The sequence below is a fragment of the Suricata suricatta genome, chromosome 11 (genome assembly GCF_006229205.1).
Source record: "Suricata suricatta isolate VVHF042 chromosome 11, meerkat_22Aug2017_6uvM2_HiC, whole genome shotgun sequence".
In the NCBI taxonomy this organism is placed as follows: Eukaryota; Metazoa; Chordata; class Mammalia; order Carnivora; family Herpestidae; genus Suricata; species Suricata suricatta.
Window position 1 is genome coordinate 108,540,660 of NC_043710.1, and position 24,937 is coordinate 108,565,596.

At 52.8% G+C, this 24,937-nt stretch overlaps 2 protein-coding genes across 2 annotated transcripts in view; both read left to right on the top strand.

Moving 5' to 3' along the window:
* Positions 1 to 20,966, top strand: part of KMT2A (lysine methyltransferase 2A) — an 83,202-nt gene extending 62,236 nt beyond the window's left edge. The window contains exons 32-38 of the mRNA XM_029915705.1: positions 791 to 961; positions 2,608 to 2,682; positions 13,870 to 14,044; positions 14,193 to 14,300; positions 14,996 to 15,079; positions 15,499 to 15,628; positions 16,072 to 20,966. Coding sequence (XP_029771565.1) covers positions 791 to 961; positions 2,608 to 2,682; positions 13,870 to 14,044; positions 14,193 to 14,300; positions 14,996 to 15,079; positions 15,499 to 15,628; positions 16,072 to 16,347 — 1,019 coding nt within the window. The 3' untranslated portion in view covers positions 16,348 to 20,966. The remainder of the gene's footprint in view (positions 1 to 790; positions 962 to 2,607; positions 2,683 to 13,869; positions 14,045 to 14,192; positions 14,301 to 14,995; positions 15,080 to 15,498; positions 15,629 to 16,071) is intronic.
* Positions 20,967 to 21,400: 434 nt separating this feature from the next.
* Positions 21,401 to 24,937, top strand: part of TTC36 (tetratricopeptide repeat domain 36) — a 4,198-nt gene continuing 661 nt past the window's right edge. The window contains exons 1-3 of the mRNA XM_029915706.1: positions 21,401 to 21,739; positions 22,674 to 22,862; positions 24,844 to 24,932. Coding sequence (XP_029771566.1) covers positions 21,625 to 21,739; positions 22,674 to 22,862; positions 24,844 to 24,932 — 393 coding nt within the window. The 5' untranslated portion in view covers positions 21,401 to 21,624. The remainder of the gene's footprint in view (positions 21,740 to 22,673; positions 22,863 to 24,843; positions 24,933 to 24,937) is intronic.

Genomic DNA, 24,937 nt, shown 5'->3' on the forward strand with positions numbered 1-24,937 from the left:
GGTGCAGTAGGCATGACTTTGAGTAGATAATGAAAGAAAATGCAAAATGCTAATTGATTCATGATGTGGTTTCATCTTAGCTTGGGCAAACCATGCAGTATTTAATATATAGTAGCAGAATATTTACTATTGAAGCTTGAAAAGATGTGAGTTCTTTGTGTGCAATCTTTCATTTATGCATGTGAGAGGGTTTTCTTTTAATATTTTTACATTGTAGTACTTGTTTTCCTTGTTGGGGTGTTTGCTTATTTAATACATTCCATCAAGGACAGAAAAAAAAAGATCATTATGCTTTATTTTACAACTTTATTGAGAAATAATGTGGAATAAACATATTTAAAGAAAAAAAAAGTTTAAAGTGTAGATTACGATAACACCTCCTCCAGTGGACTGCTCTGAGCCTCCTCTGGGTTAATGTACAGGGAGTTCCTAGAAGAGTTCCTCGTGCCTAGCGCTTCATTCATTTCCATCATTAGTATTTTTTAGCTTTGGCCCCATTGAGGGCAACTGCCTACTGGAAAACTATCAAATTGTCATACCAGAAAGTCTACCACAGGGACAGCATGACTTCAGGTTAAAAAAAAAGAGAGAGAGCCCCAGTTGTGGTCACTCTGTGGCTCTGAGCTAGGGCACCTCGCTCCCCGCACGTGCGAGCCCAGGACTGTTATCTGGAAGTAGGGGTCACCGGGCCGGGGGTGGGGTGGTGTGAGGCCTGGAGGCGGCGGGCCAGGGCGCAGGAAGCGTTTGCTCACGCGGCCACTTGGGCCCCCGTCCGTTTTCTCCCTCGCAGACCCTAAAGCGGCGGACGAAGACGAGAGCAGCTTCAGCTCTCCGCTGATGCTCTGGCTCCAGCACGAGCAGAAACGGAAGGAGAGTGTGGCGGAGAAGCAGCCCAAGAAGGGGCTCGTGTTTGAGATCTCCAGCGACGACGGCTTCCAGATCTGTGCGGAGAGCATCGAAGGTGAGCGCGCCGGCCGAGGGGCCCGTCTGGGGGCGCGGCCCTGCCCTCGCGGCGTCAGCTCAGCCCGAGCCCCGCGCTGGGGGTCGCGGTTACGAAAACACGGAGAGGCGGTCTCGGCAGCGCAGACTCCGCCTCAGCCAGAGCCGCGCCTGCGCGGTCCGGCAGCCCCGGTGCGGGCAGCCCTGCGCCAGGGCTAGGGAAGGGGCTCGCAGGCGCCGACGTCGAGTGGCCGTCGGTCGGCGTCCGTGGAGAAATAACCCAGGACTCAGCGCGCGTGCCCCCGCTCTCTCCCCGGCCTTGTCTTCTGTGACTTCTTGGTATACCTTGAATGCCGCGCGCTCTCAGCCCTGTGCCTTCCCTGTTTCTTCCCTCCGCCTGGAATGTTCTTTCGACCCTGTACCTGGTGTACATGGTGAGCTCCAGCTTGTCCTTCAGGGTTCGGCGTGGAAGGTCTCCCCTGGCCTTCTGAGGCGGGTGAGCGCCCCCCTCCCTCCTTTCCGCCCCTTGAGGGTCTTGAGGGCTTCGCTTAGAGCGTCAGAGTGCCCAATAAATGTCTGTTTCCTTTCACATCGTCCACGACAGGGAACGTCCTGGAAGGGCGGCTGGCGTGTTACTTTCTCGTTCCTCTCTGTACCCTGAGCCCGTAGGTGTTCGCTGGCTGGTAAAGAGCTAGGGAACAGTCTCCGGGCACTTCGCACCGAGGAGTTCGGAGGAAAGGCCCTGTAGGTCAGTCAGGGTCCTTGAGCCCAGGAAACAGGGTAGAAGATCCCGTTGTAGGTGACCACAGAACTGGGGGACAGGGTCGTGCGCGGTGGGCATGGAGCCCCCCGGCGGGGTGGGGAGGGAGAGCGGTGCGGAGGGGGCTGGGCACAAGTTTTGGCCGGCCTTCCGGGCCACGCCGTGCGGCCTTGGAAGTCTGGGGAAGAGGAATGCAAGCACAATTTCAAGAAGCTTGAGGTGGACTGAAGCAGAGACCGGAGGTGACAGGTGCCACTCAGCGAGGGCACGGCTGCAGGCGGGGGGAGGGACGGAGAACGGACGCACGGCAGGACGGCTCGGAGACGGAGCGCAGGGACGGAGGGGGCCCCGAAGACCCGGGCCTGAGTCCCTAAAGAACAGAAACGTAAGGAGAAGGAAAACCACGCCGAGCGTCCGGGCGCCGCATCCAGCAGGTGGAGCGCGATGCGCCGGGGACACGGCCAGCAGGCAGGAGGCGGCCACAGGCTGCCGGGCCGGGGCGCGGAGGGCCTGGGAAGGGTTTCTAGTCCCAGCCCGTGGTGTTAAGGAGAGGAGACGGCCTCCCCACGGCGCGGGTTTGGTCATTAATGCTAATACCGTTTTGTGTAGGGGCGTCGGGAATAGAGTAATGCCAGACGTTCGGGTTTGGGACCCAGACCACCATCAGGGGATGTGAACGCTTTGGGGGGGTCGGGCTCATTTTCAGGAGGCGTGAACGTCCTTTCTCGCAGACGGACGCACCGGTGGGTGGTGCTCCTTCCCGGCGCGCTCTGCGCACAGAGCACGTGGTAACCAAGAAAACAACAAACCCCACTGTAGGAGGGTGTGCGCACCCTCGGGGATCCTAAGCTCGAGGCCTGTGCGTGCCATCGGTGCTGGTCTTGACCGAGTGTTTTATTTCCTCGCAGACGCCTGGAAGTCTCTGACGGATAAAGTCCAGGAAGCTCGCTCCAATGCCCGCCTAAAGCAGCTCTCGTTTGCAGGTAACGGCCACAGCGGTCATCTTGCTCTGAGTACTCTGTCTCAGAGCGTTCTGGTCACAGCTTGTCGGTCTGAAACTATAGCGTTGATTCTACAAAAGTGTCAAACTCTTTAAAAAATAAAAGTAATTCTTATACAGTTCACCCATTTAAGGCATACAGTTCGGGGCGCCTGGGGGGCTCAGTCTGTTAAGCTTCCAACTTCAGCCTAGGTCATGATCTCATCATTCCTGAGTTCAAGCCCCACGTCAGACTCTGTGTCTCCCTCTCTGCCCCTCCCCCGCTCGTGCTTTGTCTCTCTCTCTCTCTCTCCCCCCCCTTCTCCCTCTCCCTCTCTTCCTCCCAAAAATAAGCATTAAAAAATAATAATAAAGCGTACAGTTCAGTGGCCTTTAGTATATTCATAGAGCTGACCAACCATCGCTACTGTATAATTCCATAACTTTTTCGTCATCCCTTGAAGAAACTCTGTTCTCATTGGCAGTCACTCCTCAGCTCCTGCTGTCTCTGGGGGTCGGTATGGAATCATCCAATATATGGCCTTTTGTGACTGTATTCTTTGACTTAACTTTTTAAGTTATCATTTTTAATGTTTATTTATTTTTGAGAGAGAGAGAGAGAGAGAGAGAGAGACAAAGTGCAAGCAGGGGAGGGGCGGAGAGGGAGGGAGCCACAGAATCCAAACAGGCTCCAGGCCCTGAACAGTCAACACTGAGCCCAAAGTGGGGCTTGAACTCCCCAACTGTGAGATCATGACCTGAGCCAAAGTGTGACGCTTCACTGACTGAGGCGCCTGGAGTCTTAGATTTAACGTAATGGTTTCAGGCTTTCTTTCTGCTGTAATGTTGTATCAGTACTTTAGTGTTTTCTTTTTACTTTCTTTTTTTTCTTATTTGTTTTTGAGAGAGGGAGGGAGGGAGGCAATGAGCGGGGGAGGGGCAGCGAGGGCCGAACCGAAGCCTCGAAGCCGGCTGCTCCCTGGCAGCAGCAAGCCCAGTGTGGGGCTCAGGCTCATGAACTGCAGATCATGACCCGAGCTGAAGGTGGACGCAGAGCCGCCCAGCAGAGCCGCCCAGGAGCCCCATCACTCATTATTTTTTAAACAGATGAATTTTTTTATAAAATTCACATAAATTTACCAATTTAACCTTTTTTCCAATTTAACCATTTTTAAGTGCACAGTTCAGTGGTGGTAAATGCGCTCACGTGCAGCCATCCGTCCGTCCCGTAACTTTTTTCTTCTTGCCAAACTGAACCCCCTCCCCCACGCCCCCCAGCCTCGGGCAGCCCCGTCCTGCTTTCTGCGTGCGCGGGTCTGCTGCGGGTCTGCAGGACGTGCAGCGCGCGCGGCCGCGGGAGCCTCCGTGGCGCAGTTTGCGGATCGATCCGCCCGGGGCGGACACTTGCTGCCTCCACCCGTCAGCCCCTGGCGTGGCTGTGAGTGCGGGTGTGCACAGGCCTCTTCGAGGCCCTGCTGCCCCGGGGCCGGGGGCTCGGTCCGTTCAGCGCCCAGCTCTTGGTTTCGGCTCAGGTCATGGCCCTAGGGTTGTGTCATCCACCTGGTTGTGGCGCCTGCTCAAGATTCTCTCCTCTCTCTGCCCTTCTCCCCGGCTCGTGCTCAAATAGATAAATAAAGTTAAATAGTTCCTATTTAAAAAAACCCCCTTTCTGTTTCTGGGAGGCGAATACTCAGAATTGGAATTGCTAGATCATTCTTTTCTTTTTTTAAGGGTAATTCCATTTTTAATTTCTTAAGGACCCCCATACTGGTTTCCCCCATGGCACATGCCCACCGGCCGTGGCCGAGGGTTTTAATTTCTTCACATCCTCTGTTTTTGATAGAAGCCAGCTAAATGGGTGTGAGATGGTTTCTCATTACAGTTTCGGGTGACGCTTCTCAAAGGACTTACCATGTTGAGCATCTTTCAGTGGGCTCGTTGGCTATTTGTAAATCTTCTCTGGAAAAATGAAGGTCTGTTTAAGGCCTTTGTTTCTTAACCAGGCTTTGGTGGTGGTGGTGTTGTTTTTAGATTTTTTTAATGTTCATTTTTGAGAGAGAGCAAGAGCATGGGTGCCCACATGGAGGAGGGGCAGGGAGAGAGGAAGACACCGAATCGGAAGCAGGCTCCGGGCTCGGAGCTGTCAGCACAGAGCTCCAACTCCCGAACTGCGTGATCATGACCTGAGCTGAAGTCAGGCGCCCCCGTTGTCATTGTTATTACGGTTGAGTTTTAAAGGTTCTCTCGATATTCTAGAAATTAGAGAGATGATTTGCAAATATATGTATTTAGTTAGTTAGTTAATTTGTGAGGGAGATCCTTGAGGGGCAAGAAAACACGACTTGTTGATCGTCTGCCCGCTGCAGCGGTCTTTGGCGCAACTGTAAATTTGTACGTCGCCTCTCCCAGTAGCCAATTTGAAGGGATTACTTACAATGCGTGTAAAACCCCACTCCTGGAGTAAGCCAGCGTTCGGAACTCCGCGTCCTCCGCCTCCGACTGAGTAGCCAGCCCCGTTCTGGCCAAGAGGACAGAGTTTCCTCTGATTTGTGCCCGGCTTTCACTGCCACATGGGCCGGGGGCACGTGGCTGGAGGGAGAGGGAACAGAGCACAAGCCGCACCCCCACCTCTCACTGTCCGCATGGCCCTGCGGGCGGGCGCGCTCGGCTGAGCCTCAGGACCCTTGTCCAGGAGGGGGCGCTGGGGCGCCTGGAAGGCTCAGCTAGTTAGGGTCCAGCCTTGGCTCAGGTCATGATCTCCAGGGTAGTGAGTTCAAGCCCCACATAGGGCTCTCTGCTGTGAGTGCTTCAGATCCTCTCTGCCCCTCCCCCACTCATGCTCACTCTCTCTTAAAAATAAATAAAAACATTAAAGACAAGTAAAAATGAGGGGGCACCAGGGTGACTCAGTGAAGCAGCCGACTTCAGCTCAGGTCATAATCTCTCGGTCCGGGAGTTCGAGCCCAGCGTCAGGCTCTGTGCTAACAGCTCAGGGCCTGGAGCCTGCTCCTTCCCTCTCTCTCTGCCCCTCCCCCTCTTGTGATGTTTCTTTCTCTCTCTCAAAAATAAACATTAAAAAAGAAAAAGGGGCGCCTGGGTGGCTCAGTCGGTTAGGCATCGGGCTTCCAGCCTCAGCTCAGGTCATGATCTCATGGGTTTGTGGGTTCGAGCCCATTGTAGGGTTCTGTGCTGACAGCTCAGAGCCTGGAGCCTGACTTGGATTCTGTGTCTCCTCCTCTCTCTGACCCTCCCCTGCTTGTGCTATCTCTCTCTCAAAAATGAATAAAAAACAAAAAAAAATTTTTTAAGGAATATTAATGTAACCTTCAAAATGTATAGTGAGAATTAATGAACATTGTGTCAGCTATACTCAGATAAGACTTTTTTTTTTAATGTTTTATTTATTTTTGATAGAGAGACAGAGCATGAGAGGGGGAGGGGCAGAGTGAGAAGGAGACACAGATCCGGAAACAGGCTCCAGGCTCTGAGCTAGCCGTCAGCACAGAGCCTGATGCGGGGCTTGAACCCAACGTGAGATCTGACCTGAGCCGAAGCCGGAGGCTTAACCAACTGAGCCACCCAGGTGCCCCGATAAGACTTTTTTTAAAAAGGGACCCAACGTTATTGACTATTTATATGTACATAGATAAATAAGGTTATTTATATGTATGTAAGTAATGTTATTTATTTATATATCCCAATTTACCTAATATGCCAAATTAAGACCATTATCCTGACTGAAAAGATTTGAAACAATTCAGAGAAATCATCGAATACTAGCTCTGCTAGTGACAGTATCTTTTGATGCACAACATTTTTCAATTGCCATGAAGTCCAATCTATCTATTTTTTCTTTTGCTGTTCGTGCCTGTGGTGTCATATTCAGGAAATCAGTGCCAAACCCAGTGTTGTGAGGGCTTTGTCTCCTGTTTTCTTCTAAGAGTCCTACAGCTTTAGGTGTTTTTTACACTTAGGTTCTTGATCCATTTTGAGTTAATTTTCATCTATAGCATGAGGTCGGGGTCAGCCGCGTTCTTTTGCATGCGGATATCTGGTTTTCCTGCACCGTTTGTTGGAAAGACCGTCTTCTGCCCCATTAAGTGGTCTTGGCGCCGCCATCAAAACTCCTGTGACCAGGGGCTCCTGGCCGGCTCAGTCAGGGGAACATGTGACTTGGGGTTGTGAGTTTGAGCCCCACGTTGGGTGTACAGATTACTTAAAAATAAAATCTTAATGTCATGTCACCAAAGATCCAGGGGTTTGTTACCAGACTCAGTTCTGTTCCATTAGTCACTCTGTCTGTCTTCACGCCGCGCAGCGCTGTTTTGGTTAATTAGCGCACATCTGTGGTAAGCTTTGAAAGCGGGAGATTGGAGTCCTCCAGTTCTGTTCTTTCTCAGGATTGATTTGGCTATTCAGGATCCCCTCAGAGTCCATATGAATTTTAAGATGAGCTTTTCTATTTTTGCAAAAAAATGTCATTGGGATGTTATTAGAAATCACACCGGATATATAGATCACTTTGGTAGTATTGTAAGTGCTTTTTTCTTTTTGATGCTAATGTAAATAGAATCGTTTTGTAATTTCTTTTTCAGATTGTTCATTGTTCGTGTAAAGAAACTCAACTGATTTTTGTGTGTTGACTTTGTATCCTATTACTTTGATGAATTAATTTATTCTAACAAACGTTTTGTGGTATCATTAGAGTGTTCTAGTCTTCCACTAGTGAGGGTGGCGTTCTGCGCGGGCTTCTCACTCCCGGCTCCTCTTGGCGCTTCATCCCCTCACGTCGCCACGTCCTACTCCATTTTGTGGGTTTACCCTCTGCTGTGCCTCCGTTCCCCAGCTGATGGGCATCGGGTGTTTTCCTACCTTCTGAACCCCTGAACCAAAGAGTCGGATGCTTAACTGAGTGGGCCACCAGGCTGACATGTGCAGACGTGTTTTTATTGCCCTTGGGCGTGTGCCTCGGAGGGAATCGCTGTGCCGTGTGGGAACCCTGTGTTTTCAGGAACCGGGGCCCCTGGGGGCTCAGTCAGTTGAGTATCCGACTTAAGCTCGGCTTATGATCTCATGGGCTGTGGGTTTGAGCCCCGCATCGGGCTGTGTGCTGACAGCTCAGAGCTGGAGTCTGCTTAGGGTTCTGTGTCTCCCTCTCTCTGTCCCTCCTCTGCTCGCACTCTGTTTCTCTCTCTCAAAAATAAATTTTGATGAACTGCCAACTTGTTTTTTGAGTAGCTGCACCATTTTGCACCAGCAAAATGCTTGAAGGATCCAATACCTACGTCCTTACCAACACTCCTTCTTGGCTGTCTCTTCGTTATAGGTATCCTACGGAATTATTCAAAAGTAAATACATAAACTTACAAGTTTTAAAAATAAATAAAACATGATTAACTATTTTATTAACAGGCTTTTAAAAATTTTATTTTGAGAGCGAGCGAGAGCGAGAGCGAGCGAGCGAGCACAAGCAGGGGAGGGGCAGGGGCGCGAGGATCCTAGGCAGGCTCTGCACTGCCAGCCCGGAGCCCAGCGCGGGGCTCCAGCCCACAAACTGGGGGATCATGGCCTGAGCCGAAATCCAGGGTCAGATGCTTAACCAACCGAGCTAACCAGGAAGGCCCAGCCATCTTACTCACGGCTTTACTAGCAAAGATTCGGAACTTGGAGGGAATCTAGGTGAGGAGGGAGGACGCGGGCTGTCTCTCGCATTAGTGGCAGACACACAAATTATGAACACAGCTGTTGGGAAGCGCGGTTAGGCCATGGCGTGAAAATCCTCGAATCCGGTGCCCTTCCGTCCAGCAGTTCCCTTCTGGGGAAATTACCCAGCAGGTCGCCTCAGCCAGGTCATGACTGATGGAGAGGGTAGGTCAAGCATCCTTAGGTTAGGCTCAGTCAGCAGGTTAAGCGTCTGACTCTTGGTTTCTGCTCTGGTCATGATCTCTTGGATCTCGTGGCTCGTGAGTTCGAGCCCCGCCTCAGGCTCTACACTGACAGCGCTTGGGACTCTTTCTCCCTGTCTCTGCCTTTCCCCCATTCACACGGTCTCTGTTTCTCTCAAAATAAATAAACTTAAAAAAAATATGTATGAGGGTGGGCTGAGGGAGGGGAGATTAGGAAGAACATTTTTTTTAAAGGGGCGCCTGGGTGGCTTAGTCGGTTAAGCCTCCGACTTCAGCTCAGGTCATGATCTCACCGTTTGTGGGTTTGAGCCCCGCGTCAGGCTCAGGGCTCAGAGCCTGCTTCAGATTCTCTGTCTCCCTCTCTCTCCTCCCTTCCCTTGCTCACGCTCTGTCTCTCTCTCAAAAATAAATATTAAAAAAAAAAGTATGAGGGTGTTTAGTCCCACATGTGTTAGCAAAAACTAAAGGCGGCAAACCAAGTAAAAACTCAACAGGGGAATTTAGAAAGACATCCAAAGAAAATTAATTGGAAAGGGCAGGTCGTAACAGTATGTATCTGGTAGGATCATGACTCCCTTTAGAGACTTTTATATTATGCGCGCACACGCACGCACACTGCCTCTGCGTGAGGCCTGGAGAATTCACATGGGCAGCTTGTCCTCTCTACTATTCCGCTTTATTTCCATGAGTGGATACCACTTTTATAAATTTTTAAAGCACTAACTCAAATATCGTTTTTAAAAAAGCATATGGCAGATAAGCTTTTAAAAAGATCTCCTGAGCACTGAGTGCCGTACACAGTTGCTGAATCGTAAGACCCGCTTAAAGCGAATATACTGTATGTTAGAAAACAGACAGAAGAGTTCGGGTTCTCCCAGGCCCTTGGCCCCCGCCGCACCGGTCCTGCCTTCGCACACTCACACTCACACTGCACTCCTGCGACTCCCCCGTTCTTCCGACCGACCCCCGTACCTCAAGCCAAGGGAGTCCGGGAAAACTTGACTTCCTTTCCCTTCTCATGACGTCCAGCCGGCCGCTCTTGTGGACTCTGCCCCAAAGTATGAGTCGTGTCCCCTTCTTCTCACCCCCCTTTCCTCAGGAAGAGCCCCTGCCACTCTCTCACCGCTCATCCCCAAAGCCTTCTAGAGGGTCCCTGAGTCTCTCGTCTCCTTCCGGTAGTGAATCCTCGGTGTCACTGGGAGTACCTCTGAAGCTTCTTTGGTGCCTACCAATTGTACAATAAAGTCTTCGACCCTTAAATGTTGGTGGTTTAAAAACTCCCCTGAACACCTGAACGCGCCCCTTAGGACAGAAGTGCTGAGCGGAAGCAGGCCCGGCCTGCCCCCCAGGTGTCCAGCCCGCTGACCCTTTCACAAGGTCCCTGCCGCACGACGCTATTCCCTGGTGGTGGAGAAGCGCGCTGTGAAGAATGAAATCAAGTGCACAGGGTGGGTGGGTGGGGGCAGGGGCCTCCTCCAGCCAGAGCGGTCAGGAAAGGAGTTTCTAGAAGCAATGGCGTTAAGTAAAGCTGAGGCCTGCGTGATGACGAGAAGGGCCGCTCACGCAGCAAGTAGCGTTTGGGGTGTTCGTGGTCTGTCTCTTCTGTGAAAGAAAAGCTCCCGGAATACAGGCACTTTGGGGGCGCCTGGGGGGCTCAGTCGGTTAAGCCTCCGACTTCGGCTCAGGTCAGATCTCCCGTTCGTGGGTTCGAGCCCCGCGTCAGGCTCTGTGCTGACGGCTAGCTCAGAGCCTGGAGCCTGCTTCCGGTTCTGTCTCCTTCTCTCTCTGCGTCTCCCCCTCTCATGCTCTGTCTCTCTCTGTATCAAAAATAAAGAAGACATTAAAAAAATAATAATTTAAAAAAATACAGGCGCTTTGCCTGTCTCGTTCACCTCTGTGCTCCCAGGCTCCGTCGGGCCCAGCAGACAGACGGGAAGAAGATGGGGGAGAGTAAGTGCTCAGGAGACCCCTGTCGCGTGAGCGAGGGGGCCTCCGCCACGGAGGAGATCGCTCCCGCAGCCTTGATCTGGGCACCGTCGCCGGGTGTGATTTGGGTGCCTGTCGGCCCCTCTCTGCCAAGAGCGTGGGAACGGGGGCCACGGAGAATTCATCTTTGTTCTCCCATTACTGACACAGAACTCGGATGTCGCTTTGAGCCCTCCAGTGCAAGCAGAGTTGAACACTCAACCTAAATATAAAAATGAACTTTTTGTGGAAATAACTATGTTTTTCCAATGTCTTTTTCTACCTAGGAATCCATGACAATCTAAAACTCCTAGGAAAAAATTCTTGGGGAAAATCAATGTTCTGGGGGGTGGAAATCTTTGCCATTATCTTAATTGGCTTAATTGTCTTCTATTTGGAGACTTGTGTTATGTACTTATGTTGGATTTGTGGCCAAAGAATGTTACTGGAGACTGAACTTGCTGCTTGCCATTGAAACCAAACGATCGCCCTTAGAAATTCTCTAAGTGAAAGAAAAATTCAGTGGCTAATAGTAACTTGCCACTCTTCTCAAACAATTAACAGGGACACGGAAGAATTTTAAACTATGAAAAAGCAACCGCAAGAACAAACTAAAAGGTAGACAGGGTCCCGCCCCCCAGAAGTTAACTGTCATTTACACGTCACCCAGATGGCCCCCAAGGCAGGACACATGGTCCCCAAATTACACTGAACCTGCATCTCTAAATACGACTCCCAGCACAGAGGCCGTGTCTGCCAGAGCTGCACCTGTGGTCCTAGCACAACAGACACCCCTCTTGTCTCGATGTCTGTAAATAACACCAGAAACAAGATCTGCAAGGAAAGGATGCTGTTGACCTTATAAAAATGTAAAGAAAGAATATTAGCTATTTCAGGGCGCCTGCGTGGTGGCTCAGTCGGTTAAGTGACCGACTCTTGATTTTGGCTCAGGTCGTGATCTTGCTGACCTGAGACGATGCTCACTCTCTCAAAGTAAATAAATAAACCTAAAGGAAAAAGAGTATTAGCTTTTTTTTTTTTTTTAAGATTTTCACTTTTTTTTTTTTTTTTTTTTTTACTGTTTTTATTTATTTGAGAGAGAGAGAGAGAGAGACCGCATGAGCAGGGAAGAGCAGAGAGAGAGGAACACACAGAATCGGAAGGAAGCAGGCTCCAGGCCCTGAGCTGTCAGCATAGAACATGATGCGGGGCTCGAACCCATAAGCCGTGAGATCATGACCTAAGCCAAAGCCAGACGCTTAACTGACTGAGCCGCCCAGGCACCCCAAGATTTTCACTCTTAAGTAATCTCCACACCCAATGTGGGACTCGAACTTGACATCCCCAAGAACAAGAGTCACATGCTGTCCTGACGGCACCAGCCAGGCGCCCCCGCAGCAGTGGTGGAATGCCCCATCCCTTCAATGCAAGAAGCCGGTCGTTTTGGAAAGACTTTCACTGTCTATGTCCACAGTTTCTGTAAATGTTATTTTTACAGGGGTGCCTGGGCGGCTGAGTCAGTTAAGCGTCTGACTGGCTCAGGTCATGATCTCACAGTTCGTGGGTTCAAGCCCCACATCAGGCCCGCTGCTCTCAGTGTGGAGCCCAATTCCGATCCTGTCTCCCTCTCTCTGCGCCCCTCCCCCTCTCATTCTCTCACTCTCTCTCTCTGTCAAAAATAAACATTAGGGGCGCCTGGGTGGCTCAATCGGTTAAGCTTCTGACTTCGGCTCAGATCATGATCTCACGTTCGTGGGTTCAGGCCTTGTGTCGGGCTCTGTGCTAAAAGCTAGCTCAGAGCCTGGAGCCTGCTTCTGGTTCTGTGTCTCCTCTCTCTGCCCCGCCCCCTCTCATGCTTTGTCTCTCTGTATCAAAAATAAATAAAAACATTAAAATAACTTTTTAAAATAAGCATTAAAAACTAATAAGCATAACTTTTACAAAATAAAGAAAATCATAAATGCTCATTAATGGCATGAGGTTAAGTGAGTGGAACCAAGCACCTGTCGGGCATGCTACCCCATATACTCACTGTAGCAACAAAACCAGAGTGCTCTGTGTCAAGGGCTTGTTGCTAACCATTCTCAAGTTTAGGGAGGAACCGATGTGAGTGTGAAGTTAGAGAACCCAGGTTTCCCATTAACCTATAAATAAAAATGGAATCATGGTTGAAGCTCTCCAGTCCAAGATTCTGACGTCATGGTACTAGCCTGACCTTGGGTATAGTATTCAAATTCTCTGAGCCTAGGGGCACCTGGGTGGCTCAGTCGGTTGAGCCGCCAACTTCAGCTCAGGTCATGATCTCACAGTTTGTGAGTTCAAGCCCCGCATCAGGCTCACTGCTATCAGCCTGTCAGCTTAGAGCCTGCTTCAGATAGATCCCACTTGTGCTCTCCCCCACAAAACAATTTTTAATTGAAAAAAGTATTTGAAAGATTTTTTTTTTAAATAAATTCTCGGGGCGCCTGGGTGATTCAGTTGGTTAAGTGTCTGACTTCAGCTCAGGTCATGATTCACAGTTTGTGAGTTCGAGCCTCGCGTTAGGCTCTGGGCTAACAGCTCAGAGCCTGGAGCCTGTCTTCAGATTCTGTGTCTCTCTCTCTCTCTCTCTCAACCCTCCCTTGCTCACGCTTGCTCTCTCTTTCTCTCAAAAATAAATAAAACATTATAAAAATGTTTTAATAAAATAAAAATAAATTCTCTGTTGGGGCACCCGGGTGTCTTAGTCGGTTGAGCATCCGACTTCAGCTCAGGTCACAATCTCACGGTTCGTGGGTTTGAGCCCTGTGTCGGGCTCTGTGCTGACACCTCAGAGCCTGGAGCCTGCTTCAGATTCCATGTCTCCCTCTCTCTCTGGCCCTCCCCTGCTCACGCTGCCTCTCTCTGTCTCTCAAAAAATAAATAAAAAACATTGTAAAAAATTAAAAAGAAATATAAATAAACACTACAGGAAATTTTTAAAAACACCTCTGTTTAAATAAATAAATGAATACAATTTCTGAGCCTAGATTTACTGACCTGAAAATGCATGGTCCCTGCCTCACATGGACATTAGGACCACGAAGTGAAGTGACACCGCGGCCTGCCCGTGTGCGCACAGAGCAGTCTGCGAGGGGGGTTCTCGTCACGTAATCTGTCATGGACGTTTCCCACACTGCTAGATCTGCGCCTGCGTCATCCCGGGGGCTGGCTAACGGAGCTCTGGCTCGCCTGCAGTGCAGTGCGTCCCCAGCAGCCCGCCAGAGCTCGGCTGGCGCTCGGGGGCCTGCGGGCCTCCTGGCGGCCGCGCCCGCGCTGCCCCGGTGCCTTCTGCCCGACAGGTGTGAGCGGCCTCCGGATGCTGGGGATCCTGCACGACGCCGTCGTGTTCCTGATCGAGCAGCTGTCCGGGGCCAAGCACTGTAGGAACTACAAGTTCCGCTTCCACAAACCAGAGGAGGCCAACGAGCCGCCCCTGAACCCTCACGGCTCGGCCAGGGCTGAAGTTCACCTGAGGCAAGTGCCATCTCTTTCATAGGCCGGTTTGGGCCCCGATGTGACCATCTAATGAGAGTCTCTTCCCACGCGGCCCTTGAGGTTTCCAGTGTCGGTGCTGTCCGCCAGCGCCTTTCCGTCACAGCACGCTTTCATCTTTTGCCTCCAGGAAATCAGCATTTGACATGTTCAACTTCCTGGCTTCCAAACACCGGCAGCCTCCCGAGTACAACCCCAACGACGAGGAGGAGGAGGAGGTGCAGCTGAAGTCCGCTCGGTGAGGCTGCGGTCCAGGCTCGTCAGGAGCAGTCCGTGCTTCCCTCTGGTCTGGCTGTCGGCGCGCTGCGTGGTTTTGTCTGGATCAGAATTTCCAGATAACATTTAAGACGGAAATGCAGTTTGTAGTAAGGCAGCAGGCCTGCTTCTTGGCCTTTGGGCCAAGATCAAGTGTGAGGTGCCCGTAGCTGGCGTGTTGGAGAGGAGAAATGCGCATACGTCTAAGACGCATTTCTTAATCCTCTGTAACCAAACTGTATATGCCCTGTCAGCTGACGCTTCGCCATAGTCCCCGTGGTCACGTCCTGTGTACGTTACACGCCTAATTTTATATGACACTTGTGAGGCTTGGCGTTGAACCAAGAGAATAATGCAGCCATATTCTCTAGGAACCTTTGACCCAAGACTCAAAACTGATTATTGGGGCGCTTGGGTGGCTCAGTCGGTTAAGCATCCAGCTTCGGCTCAGGTCATGATCTCATGGTTCGTGGGTTCGAGCCCCGTGTCGGGTTCTGTGCTGACCGCTCAGAGCCTGGAGCCTGCTTCAGATTCCGTGTCTCCCTCTCTCTCTCTGCCCCTCCCCTGCTCATACTGTCTCTTTCTCTCTCAAAAATAAATTTAAAAAAACATTTTAAAAAATTTAAAACTGATTACCTTCTGAAGAGAATTCATTAGTCATATACCTTGTGACTTTAGGAGGGCAACAAGTATGGACCTGCCGATGCCCATGCGTTTCCGGCACTTAAAGAAGACTTCCAAGGAGGCGGTTGGTGTCTACAGGTACGGCTGAAGTTGTCGAACGAATTGAAGAAAACAAATCTTTTTCCGAATCAAAGTGAACCAAATGCTGGAATGATCTCCCACTTTCCACAAGTGAGGTTTTTCTAGCCATTATTAACGGAGTCTGATGTCCTGGGATCCTGTACCTCCTTGTGTTGAGCAAGGAGCTTCCCACAGTGAGCATTCACATGTTGGCACTTCTAGTACTTCACAGAGTGAAGGAATCTTCTCTTGGCCATTTGTTAAAACAACAAATGTACTCAAATCAAGTGGGCCCGGATTCTTTTTTTCTCTTCGAGTGTCTGCCCTTCCTGGGGAACTGACAGACCAGGAGGTTTAGTTCATTTATTCATGTGTTCACACGGTGAACCGGATTTGCAAAATCCGGGGCCAATTTCTTCTCCGTCCGTGTGTCGTAGGTCTCCCATTCACGGCCGGGGTCTTTTTTGTAAGAGAAACATCGACGCGGGGGAGATGGTGATCGAGTACGCTGGCAACGTCATCCGCTCCATCCAGACGGACAAGCGGGAGAAGTACTACGACAGCAAGGTGAGCGCCCGCCGCTCTGCGGGCGTGCGGGGGGGGGGGGGGGGGGGGGGGGGGGGGGGGGGGGGGGGGGGGGGGGGGGGGGGGGGCGGGAGGGGACGTCAACGACGAGGGTGCTCCCCACGGCCCAAAAGAAATAGGATATTTTATTAATTGGAACATACCTTTTGTTTTCTTTTTTACATTTTGACCTCTAAAATCTGTGGGGGGCCCCAGGAAAAGCTCAGAATCCGCCCTAAGGATTAGGGCACAGAGATACCCTCTGAAGGCGTGTCCGAGCGGGTCAGAAGCAGCCGTGCCGCGGCCCCCGGGTTTCTCTTTCCCGCGGAGCCAGGACTCCCCCGCCCGCGCGGTGGCCGTGGCCTCGGAGCGAGCCGCGGGAGCAGCCGGCGCCCTGGACGGCGCTCTGCTGGGCAGTAACCGGCTCTCCTCCCCCTCGCGTGCAGGGCATCGGCTGCTACATGTTCCGGATCGACGACGCCGAGGTGGTGGACGCCACGATGCACGGCAACGCCGCGCGCTTCATCAACCACTCGTGCGAGCCCAACTGCTACTCGCGCGTCATCAACATCGACGGGCAGAAGCACATCGTCATCTTCGCCATGCGCAAGATCTACCGCGGCGAGGAGCTCACCTACGACTACAAGTTCCCCATCGAGGACGCCAGCAACAAGCTGCCCTGCAACTGCGGTGCCAAGAAGTGCCGGAAGTTCCTGAACTAGCGCCGCCCCTGCCCGCCGCGGGGCGTCCCGGGATGGAGCGCGCGCGGCTCGAGGGGCCTCCGTGATGGCTGGGCTCCCTTACGGCCCGTGGTCACATCCTGCATGTGACGGTGGTCCTGGAGAGAGAGACGGGGTCTCGAAGGAACGCTCCGTGACCGGCCCGTCTTCCGGGGGCCCCCGGATGGTGCGCCGTGAAAGAGCGGGAACGGGGGCGCCAGCGGACTGGCCCGGAAGGAGCCTGGAGAGGGTCAGTGACGCCGGGAGACTGGGCCCGAGTGTCTGCTCCGAGAGAGGCCGCCATCCCCGCCTCGGCCCTTTCCCGAGCCCAGGAGGCGAGTGGTCGGCAGGGCCCCGGGGAGTGGAGCGGGGTGGATGCCTGGCAGCGTGCCCGCCGGCCGGCCCACAGCCGTCTGCTGAACAAACAGGAGGTCTGGTGGTTCGCCCTACTGCCCTCCCACTTGAGAGCTCACCTCCGGCTGGGAGACAGGATTCTTAGCACCTTTGGTGTCAAAAGGCTGCGTTGGGGTTGTGCCAATTAATCACCAAACACGGAGCCCGCGGGCCTTCAGTGGGAGTGTTCCCCCATGAGCCTTATCTCAGCCAGTTACCTTTCTTGACCATAGGAGCGGCCCCCCTCATCCCTTCTCCTCCCTCCGCTGCTCTCTTCGATTCCCCTGTCTCATCCCACCGCCTTCCCGAGCTTCCTGGGTGGGAGAGGGGCGGGACTCCCTGCTCAAGGACACCCTCTGTCGGGCACAGGCTGTGCCCAGGAACCGTCCCCGGAGCCTGTAAGCACTCCCGGTGGGGAAGTGGGCAGGAGCCATTGGCCGTAACCAGACAGAATTTGGAGTTTTCATAAAGCTCCGCTGAGAGTTTTAAAGAAATATATGTAGCATGGTTTTTTAGACGAGGAAAACGATTATTTAAATAGGATCTGAATCATGCAACAGCCAGAGTTTCACAACCAGGGTCAACCCCTGGGCCCCATCCCTAGGACATGGTGACTTTCTTTTCCCCTTGTTGAGACATAGGCAGACTTCATTTTTAACCGGTCGGTGTCCAGTTGAAGGCAGAACACTAATCAGATTTCAGGGCCCACAGCTCGGGGACTAGAGCACCTTGTGTCGCAGGACCTGTGCCACCGGCGCAGAATCCACAGGTTACGTAAATTAAATGACACTACTGCCCTGATTACTCTTAGGATGTAGTTGAAACCGCATCAAAGGTTTCTTCTCCTCCTTCCCCCAAGACGGCGTCCTGACCCTGTTAAATTAAGTCATTGGGTTTCACTCTGTTCTGTTTACAGTTTGCTATTTAAGGTTTTGTAAATGTAAATAGATTTTGTATATTTTTCTATGAGAAGCACTTCGTAGGGAGAAGCACTTACGACAAGGCTATTTTTTAAACCGCGGTATTATCCTAATTTAAAAGAAGATCGGTTTTTAATAATTTTTTATTTTCATAGGATGAAGTTAGAGAAAATATTCAGCTGTACACACAAAGTCTGGTTCTCCTGCCCCCCTCCCCCCTCCCCGAAGGTGTGCTTTCCTTCACTGTGTAGCCTGTCTGTGCCCGGCCGCACGGTCGGGCCCTGGGTTTGCTCTCTGACAATAAACGGAAAAGGAAGGTCACCCGTCGCCATCGCCACCGGGCCGCCCCCCTCCTTCCCGAGTGGAAGCTCCTCAAAAGGCTGTGGCGGTGTCCTGACCCAGCCGCGCCCCCTTCCGTCCCGCGCCTGCGCGCTCCTCTCTCGGACCAGCTCGGAGCGGGAGAGGCGCGACCTCCATCTCCCCCATCTTTCCCTCCTTCCGAGATAGCGACCAAGCTGAATGGCAGCCTGACATTTTCCATCGCCATCTGCCTCACCGGTCACCTCGTCCCCTTTCCCTCTGCCCGCCAGGTCCTCGTACCTGCACAGAACCCACGGACCCTTGTGCCCCCTTCCGGGGCAGCCTGTTGAACCTGAAGCTCGGTCCGACCACTCGCGACAGAGCAGAGGTCTCCCGGCCCCTGTCGCCCCCGGGTTTCCGAGCAGTGCAGTCCAGTAGGGGGCCAGGCGCCCCTCCCCCTCGAGCGGCCAGTCCCTCCGGAAGTCCAGCAAAGCAATACGACTCAGCCCTGCGCTCTCTGGCCCGGGACCCATGGCTCTGCTGTGCCTTCCGCCCTGGGCTTCCTGTTCTTCCGTGTGACCTTACGAACTGTGTCTGGTGGCTTTGCTGGAACATTGTCACTGTGTTCGCTGTTGTGCAGGGAGCCCAGCACTGTGGCCAGGATGGCAGAGACTTGTCATCGTGGAGAAGTGCCAGCAGGGGACTGGGGAAACACACTCTACCCAGACCTCGCCTCCCTTCCTCCTTTGCCCGTGAACAAGACACGGTGGCCCTAGGGGTCCCCCTCGTGTCTGGTTTCCTTTATTATTGCACTGTGTGAGGTTTTTTTGTAAATCCTTTTATTCCTTTCTTTTTTTTTTTAAGAAAAAAAAAACCTTAAGCTGCATTTGTTACTGAAATGATTAATGCACTGATGGGTCATGAATTCACCCTGAGGAAGACCCAAAGGCCAGTCAGGGGCTGGGGGAGACTCAGCTAAATAGACCTAGTCACTGCCCTGCTAGGCCGAGCTGTACTGTGAGCCCCCTCCTCCTCTTTCTACCAGTCCCGGACCCTGAGGCCGGAGGGGGACTCGTCTTCCCTTCTCCTGCCGGCTGCAGCTGCTTTGCCTTGCCTTTTCAGTCCCTGTCAACCAGAGAAATGAGCAGAGTCCTCTTCTAGCTCAGCCTCGAGTCCATTGCCAAAATTCAGCGTACCTGCCAGCAACTTGGGGAATAAGCTGAGGTTCCCTACCAGAGGGAAAGAAGGCAAAACACAAAACCAAACCAACCACGGCCTATCTGTCTCCAAAACACCCGAGTTTATCTTGAAAGTGACCAAGGGAATCTCCGCACAAAAGTGCAGACCGAGGAACTGTGGTGAGTCATTCCCAGGAACCCCCCAAGGGGCACCCGAATCCCTGAGGAGTCGCAGCTGCAAGCCTGGTCAGTTCTCAGCCAGAGAGCCAGCCCCTTACAGCTTCGCTGCTAGAAACCTGTTGTGGCTGCATTCCCTGGTGGCCAGCGACGACTGTGTGACCTGAACAGCTGCATGGCGCTGACCCTATGGCCGGAACTCGGTCCCCTGGCTCCCTCCGTTACCGTCCAGCACCTCCAGCACAGCCCTCCTGGTTTTAGACCAATCACCAGAATCCGGGGGGGCCCTGGCAGCTCTGTGTAAGTCTGCAGCCAGACTCCTGTGCCGGGGTTCAGTCCACCACCCCGCTTGCCTCTGTCAGCCCCCTCCCGGTCACACACCCCCCCGCACCCCCTCCCCGGCCAATGCAGTGAGCACCATGCAGCTCCCTTGATTTAAAAAAATACAACAGCAACATAAAAACAACAAAAAAAAAAAACAAAAAACAAAAAAACAAAAAAAACCTTTGAATGAATGTATCTTTCTAAAGGACTGACGCTCAATCAAGTATCTGAAATACTAAAGGTCAAAACCTTATCAGATGTTAACTTTTAAGTTTGATTTGGGATTTTTTTTTTAACTAGAAATCAAGGTTTGGGTGGTTTTTTTGTTTGTTTTGTTTCTTTCTAAAGGAAAAGCGGGTCACTGCAAAGGGCTGGGTGTAATTCTACGTTTCTTTTCCTTCATTTTAAAGCAATACAAGATTATCAAGCAGATGGTTTTGTGCCGAATCATGAATACCAGTCGAGTCTCACACTCTGAAAACTTGCAACTTCTTTTGTTTTGGTTTTCAAATATAAATATGATATATATAGGAACTAATATAGTATTGCACCATGTAACAAAATCTAGTTCAGTCCATGGCTTTTAATTCTCTTAACACTATAGATAAGGCTTGTGTTACAGTCGCTTGTGGGGGCAGGACTGTCGGGCCGGCGCTCGGATCCTCCAAAACCGGCCTCTCCGGGGATCAGAGAAGCAGAAACGGTGTCACCGGAATCTCCTTCCGCCCCAGAACGCTGCCAGTCAGTACCTGTGCTCCTCGTTTCTCTACTTTTGGTTATGAATGTTGGGGTCACCACCTGCATTTAGGGGAAAATTGTGTTCTGTGCTTTCCTGGTATCTTGTTCCGAGGTCCTCTAGTTCTTTCAACCAAGAAATAGACTTGTGGTGTTTCTTTTATTGAACTTTTAACAGTCTCTTTAGTAAATACAGGTAGTTGAATAATTGTTTCAAAAGCTCAACAGATGACAAGCTTCTTTTCTAGAAATAAGACATTTCTTGACAACTTTATCATGTATAACAAATCTTTTGGTTTTTTTCCTTGTGTTCTTCCAAGCTTCTGGTTAGAGAAAAAGAGAAAAAAAAAAAAAGGAAAAAAATGTGTCTAAAGTCCATCAGTGTTAACTCCCTGTGACAGGGATGAAGGAAAATACTTTAATAGTTCAAAAAATAATAATGCTGAAAGCTCTCTACGAAAGACTGAATGTAAAAGTAAAAAGTGTACATAGTTGTAAAAAAAAAAAAGGAGTTTTTAAACATGTTTATTTTCTATGCACTTTTTTTTATTTAAGTGATAGTTTAATTAATAAACATGTCAAGTTTATTGCTGCACACGATCACACTTTCTTTCGGCTCCGGGCGGGGTGGGGAGGAGCCGCCGGCGCTGAGCCCCGACCGCCGGCGCCTCGGCAGGCGGGTCCGCGCGGCTCCGCCTCGCCTTCCTCGGGCGCCAGGCCCCGCCCACGCCGGCTCCGACCAGCGTCCCTCCCCTTACCCGTCAGTGCTGCGGGTTCAGGACCGAATCAACCCTGGATATGAAGACGGGGTTGAGGGGACAAAGGAACTGCTTGATCTCCTGAATATTCCACTTTTTTTTTCCTTTTCTTTAATCCATGGGCTGCCAAGAGGGCTTGTAATGACTAACTCCCAACCTATGAATATCGTAAAATGAAGGCATTTCAGGGAGCGCCCCCCCCCTCCCCCGCTTCCCTCCCCCTTGAGGCAGAAATCGGATTTATTTACTCTGCTCCTCCCCCTAGGCCTGGGGCGGGGAGTTGAGAAATCGTTTTAAATACTCAGCCCAGCCAGGGTTGCTCACCCCAGGCCCGATGAGGCTGGGTTTACACTGCCGCCAAGGACTGGAAGACGCTTCGCGGGGCCGGACCTCAAACAGAACTGCCCTCAGGTCAGCTGGCCGTGAGCCTCGGCCCCGCCTCCCTGCTCCGTCCGTGCTGAGCCACCTCGGACCTGGGAGTGGGGTGCCAGCACCATGGGGACGCCCAACGACCAGGCGGTGCTGCAGGCCATCTTCAACCCTGACACCCCATTCGGAGACCTTGTTGGGTTGGATGTGGGAGAGGCAGTGGAGGACGAAGTAGACGAAGGTGAGTTGGACTGTGGTCGGTAGCGCCCCCCTGATGGCAGAGGATGGTGGGCTCACGGGGCGCCTTGTTCCGCGACCCTCGAATGAGGGTTGAGGTTGGAATCGGAGGCGGGCTGAGCCTTGGTGCACAGGTTGCGGCCTGGCAAGAGTTTCTCGGGAAAGCCAGGATCTGTGTGCCCTTCGCCCCTCCCCCCCCAACTTGCCTCACCACTAATTCACCCCATAATCCAAGCTCATCTGTGTTGGGGACGTGGGGAGGTGCTAAACTCGCATCTTTGTCATAACGGGCATTTCACCCCACACAGAACCTAAGGGGGGTGGGGTGGCTCCGCTGACCGGCTCGGACCTCAGCAGGCCCTCAGGACTCCACCGGCTCCAAGCCAGGCCCTGAGCCGACCCTTACACACGTGAGTGCACTCACTGCCTTCCTGCGGTCTCCAGTGGGCGCTGTTCAGTCCCCACCGGGAGTGTCTGGTGACCTTTGTGTCTGAGGGGGTGAAGCCTCCGCCTCACAGAAACCAGCCTAGAAAGCTGAGGGGCACCCTGGGAGTGACCTTCACGACCCGAGTGGGTCATGGGGGTCTTTGTGTTGGAGGCAGCGCAGTAGAAAGAATGACGGGGACAGGCCAAGGAGCCAGAAAGGCCTGGGTTCAAATCCAAGCTGTGCAAAGGCCAGGCTGTGACCTCAAGTAGGTCATTTAGCTACAGGCTGAGGCGTTTGAGCTCCATTCTCAGGTCCTTTGGGAACTAAGGCAGCACCACCTGTCAGCCCTGGTGACCTCAGCGCCCCCGGCCCAACACGCGGCCTCTGGCCCCGCCGTGACCCACGTCCCAGCCCCCGCCACTCCGGCTCCGGTCGCAGCTTTCCAGAGCTCCAGCTGGCCTTTGCTTGTTGCTCCCAGCCTCATACCTGTCCCTTCCTCTTGCTGACACAGACGGAGTTTTCCCTCCTGCACAGCTGGAGCAGTCCAAGGCCCTGGAGCTGCAGGGGGTGATGGCAGCCGAGGCCAGCGACCTCGACACGGCCCTGGAGAGGTTTGGCCAAGCCATCAGCCTGCTGCCCGAGCGGGCCTCGGCCTACAACAACCGAGCCCAGGCCCGCCGACTCCAAGGAGATGTGGCAGGTGAGGGCCGAGGCCCTGGAGCTTCCGCAGAAGGGGCCCTGGGGTCCGCAGACCCGAGATGACGTGGTTGTGGGGCCCGGGCCTGGGGGCTGGGGAGTCACTAGACTGTTCTGAACCTGTGTTCTTACGGGTTAGAGCTATCTCACGGCCCCCTCGTCTCTTGGGGGCTATTGCGAACATCAAAGAGATTGCACCCCATTTGTTTATTTAACAAACATTTAATGAGAGTCTCCTGTCCTAGCGGTGGGCTAGGTGCTGAGGACAAAGATGAAAGATAGACCCCCCACAGGGACCACTCTGTGCGGGGCTCCAGCACTTTGCACAGAATCCTCACAACAACCCCCGCGGTGTGTGCTGTCGGCACCTCCATTTTACGGAAGAAGACTGCAGCAGAGCCGGGGTTTGCAGCAGGCGGAGGGGGGGGGCTCCAGGGTCTGTGTTCTCAATGCCCCTGTGCGACTGCTGCTCAAGAAGCTCACGGTCCAAGGGGTGGGACCACCTGCGAGGGTTCAGCACGGTATCTGCCCCTCCCCCGCCTTGAGGGGTGAGTTTGAAGGGATGAGTGGGAGGCAACTGAAAGGAAGACAGGAAGTGGGAGTAGAAACGGCAGGTAGAGACCCAGGAGGATGGAAAAGTACAGGGAACCTCAGAGCTCCGGGCTGGCTGGAATGGGGCACCGTGGGAGGGCGGAGAGTCCCCAGCAGTGAACAGGGGCCTGATGGCGAGGAACGGGGAATGGTAGGCAGGTTGGCCTACGTCTTGAACACCTGGGGAATCATTAAAAGGATGTTAACTGGGGAGTGACCAGATTCAACCTGGCTTTGGCAGGAGGGGCTGAGTAGGCTGTAAAAGCAGCTGAGGACAGTCTGTAGATCAATAGCCCCGAGAGGAATGGAGGTGCTGCTGCCTGCAAAGGGCCTTCCATCCCTCCAGACCAGCTCCCCGAGCGGAGCCCCAGAAATGCTGGGATGAGAGAGCTTCTTAACCATCTGAGTGGGCTGGGCAGCACAGCCCCCGCTGGGCTCTGAGATCAAGACAGAGTCTGGACAGAGAGCGGCCCCGCACGCGGCCTGACAGTTCCTTAGACTAGAGAGTGAACTGAGGCAGAGCCCAGACCACTGCAGCCGGGCCCTAGAATACTAACGCTGCCTGCGTTTGAATTCAGAGATTAACGCACAATCCAGGTATTTCACGAGAATGATATACATGACAATGTGCGGGCCAGCTCTGGCTCCAAGGCCTCCTTTAATGAAAACAGAAAGTAATGAAGATCCTGGAGACAAAGAACGAGGAAGAACAGGTGAGGGAGGAGTGGTTTTAAATATATACATTTTAATATGTATTTAGTTATGAAAGACAGAGCACTAGAGGGGCAGAGAGAGAGAGGTGGGGCAGAGAGAGGTGGACCTGAAGCAGGCTCTGGGCTGACCGCAGCGGCCTCCAAGTCATGAACCACGAGATAATGACCTGGGCCAAAACCAGCTGCTTCACCTGCTGTGCCACCCAAGCGCCCCAGGGAAACGTTGGTTTAAAGCACACACTGAATAAGGGGAGAGAAATGCCTTCAAAAGGACAAGAAAGAGAAAGGGATTTTACTGTACTTGTAAGAAATGGTTGTCAGTACTTTTTTTTTTGACTGAGATTCAGAGTCCGTCACCAAGCACAGGGTAGATGCTTAATGTCCATGTGAATGGACAAAACGGCCTGCTACTGCTGGACAAGGGGCCAGACTCAGGCACACAGTGACCATTCAAAATCGCCCAGCACCCTTCACGTTTTGGTGTATTCAATGGCGAAAGGTCACGGGGACTACAGTCTCGGCTCTGCCACTCAACGGACCGTGCGGCCCAGGGCAAGGCCGGCCAACTGCAGTGCGCCTGCGTGCTATGGGCGTACCCACACCCGGCCGAGGAGCCAGGGCAGGCGGGCTGCAGGTGGCCCTGCCCCGGGGCCTCGGTTCTGACCCCCGCCCGTCCCGCAGGCGCCCTGGAGGACCTGGAACGCGCCGTGGCGCTGAGCGGCGGCCGGGGTCGCGCCGCCCGCCAGGGCTTCGTGCAGCGCGGGCTCCTGGCGCG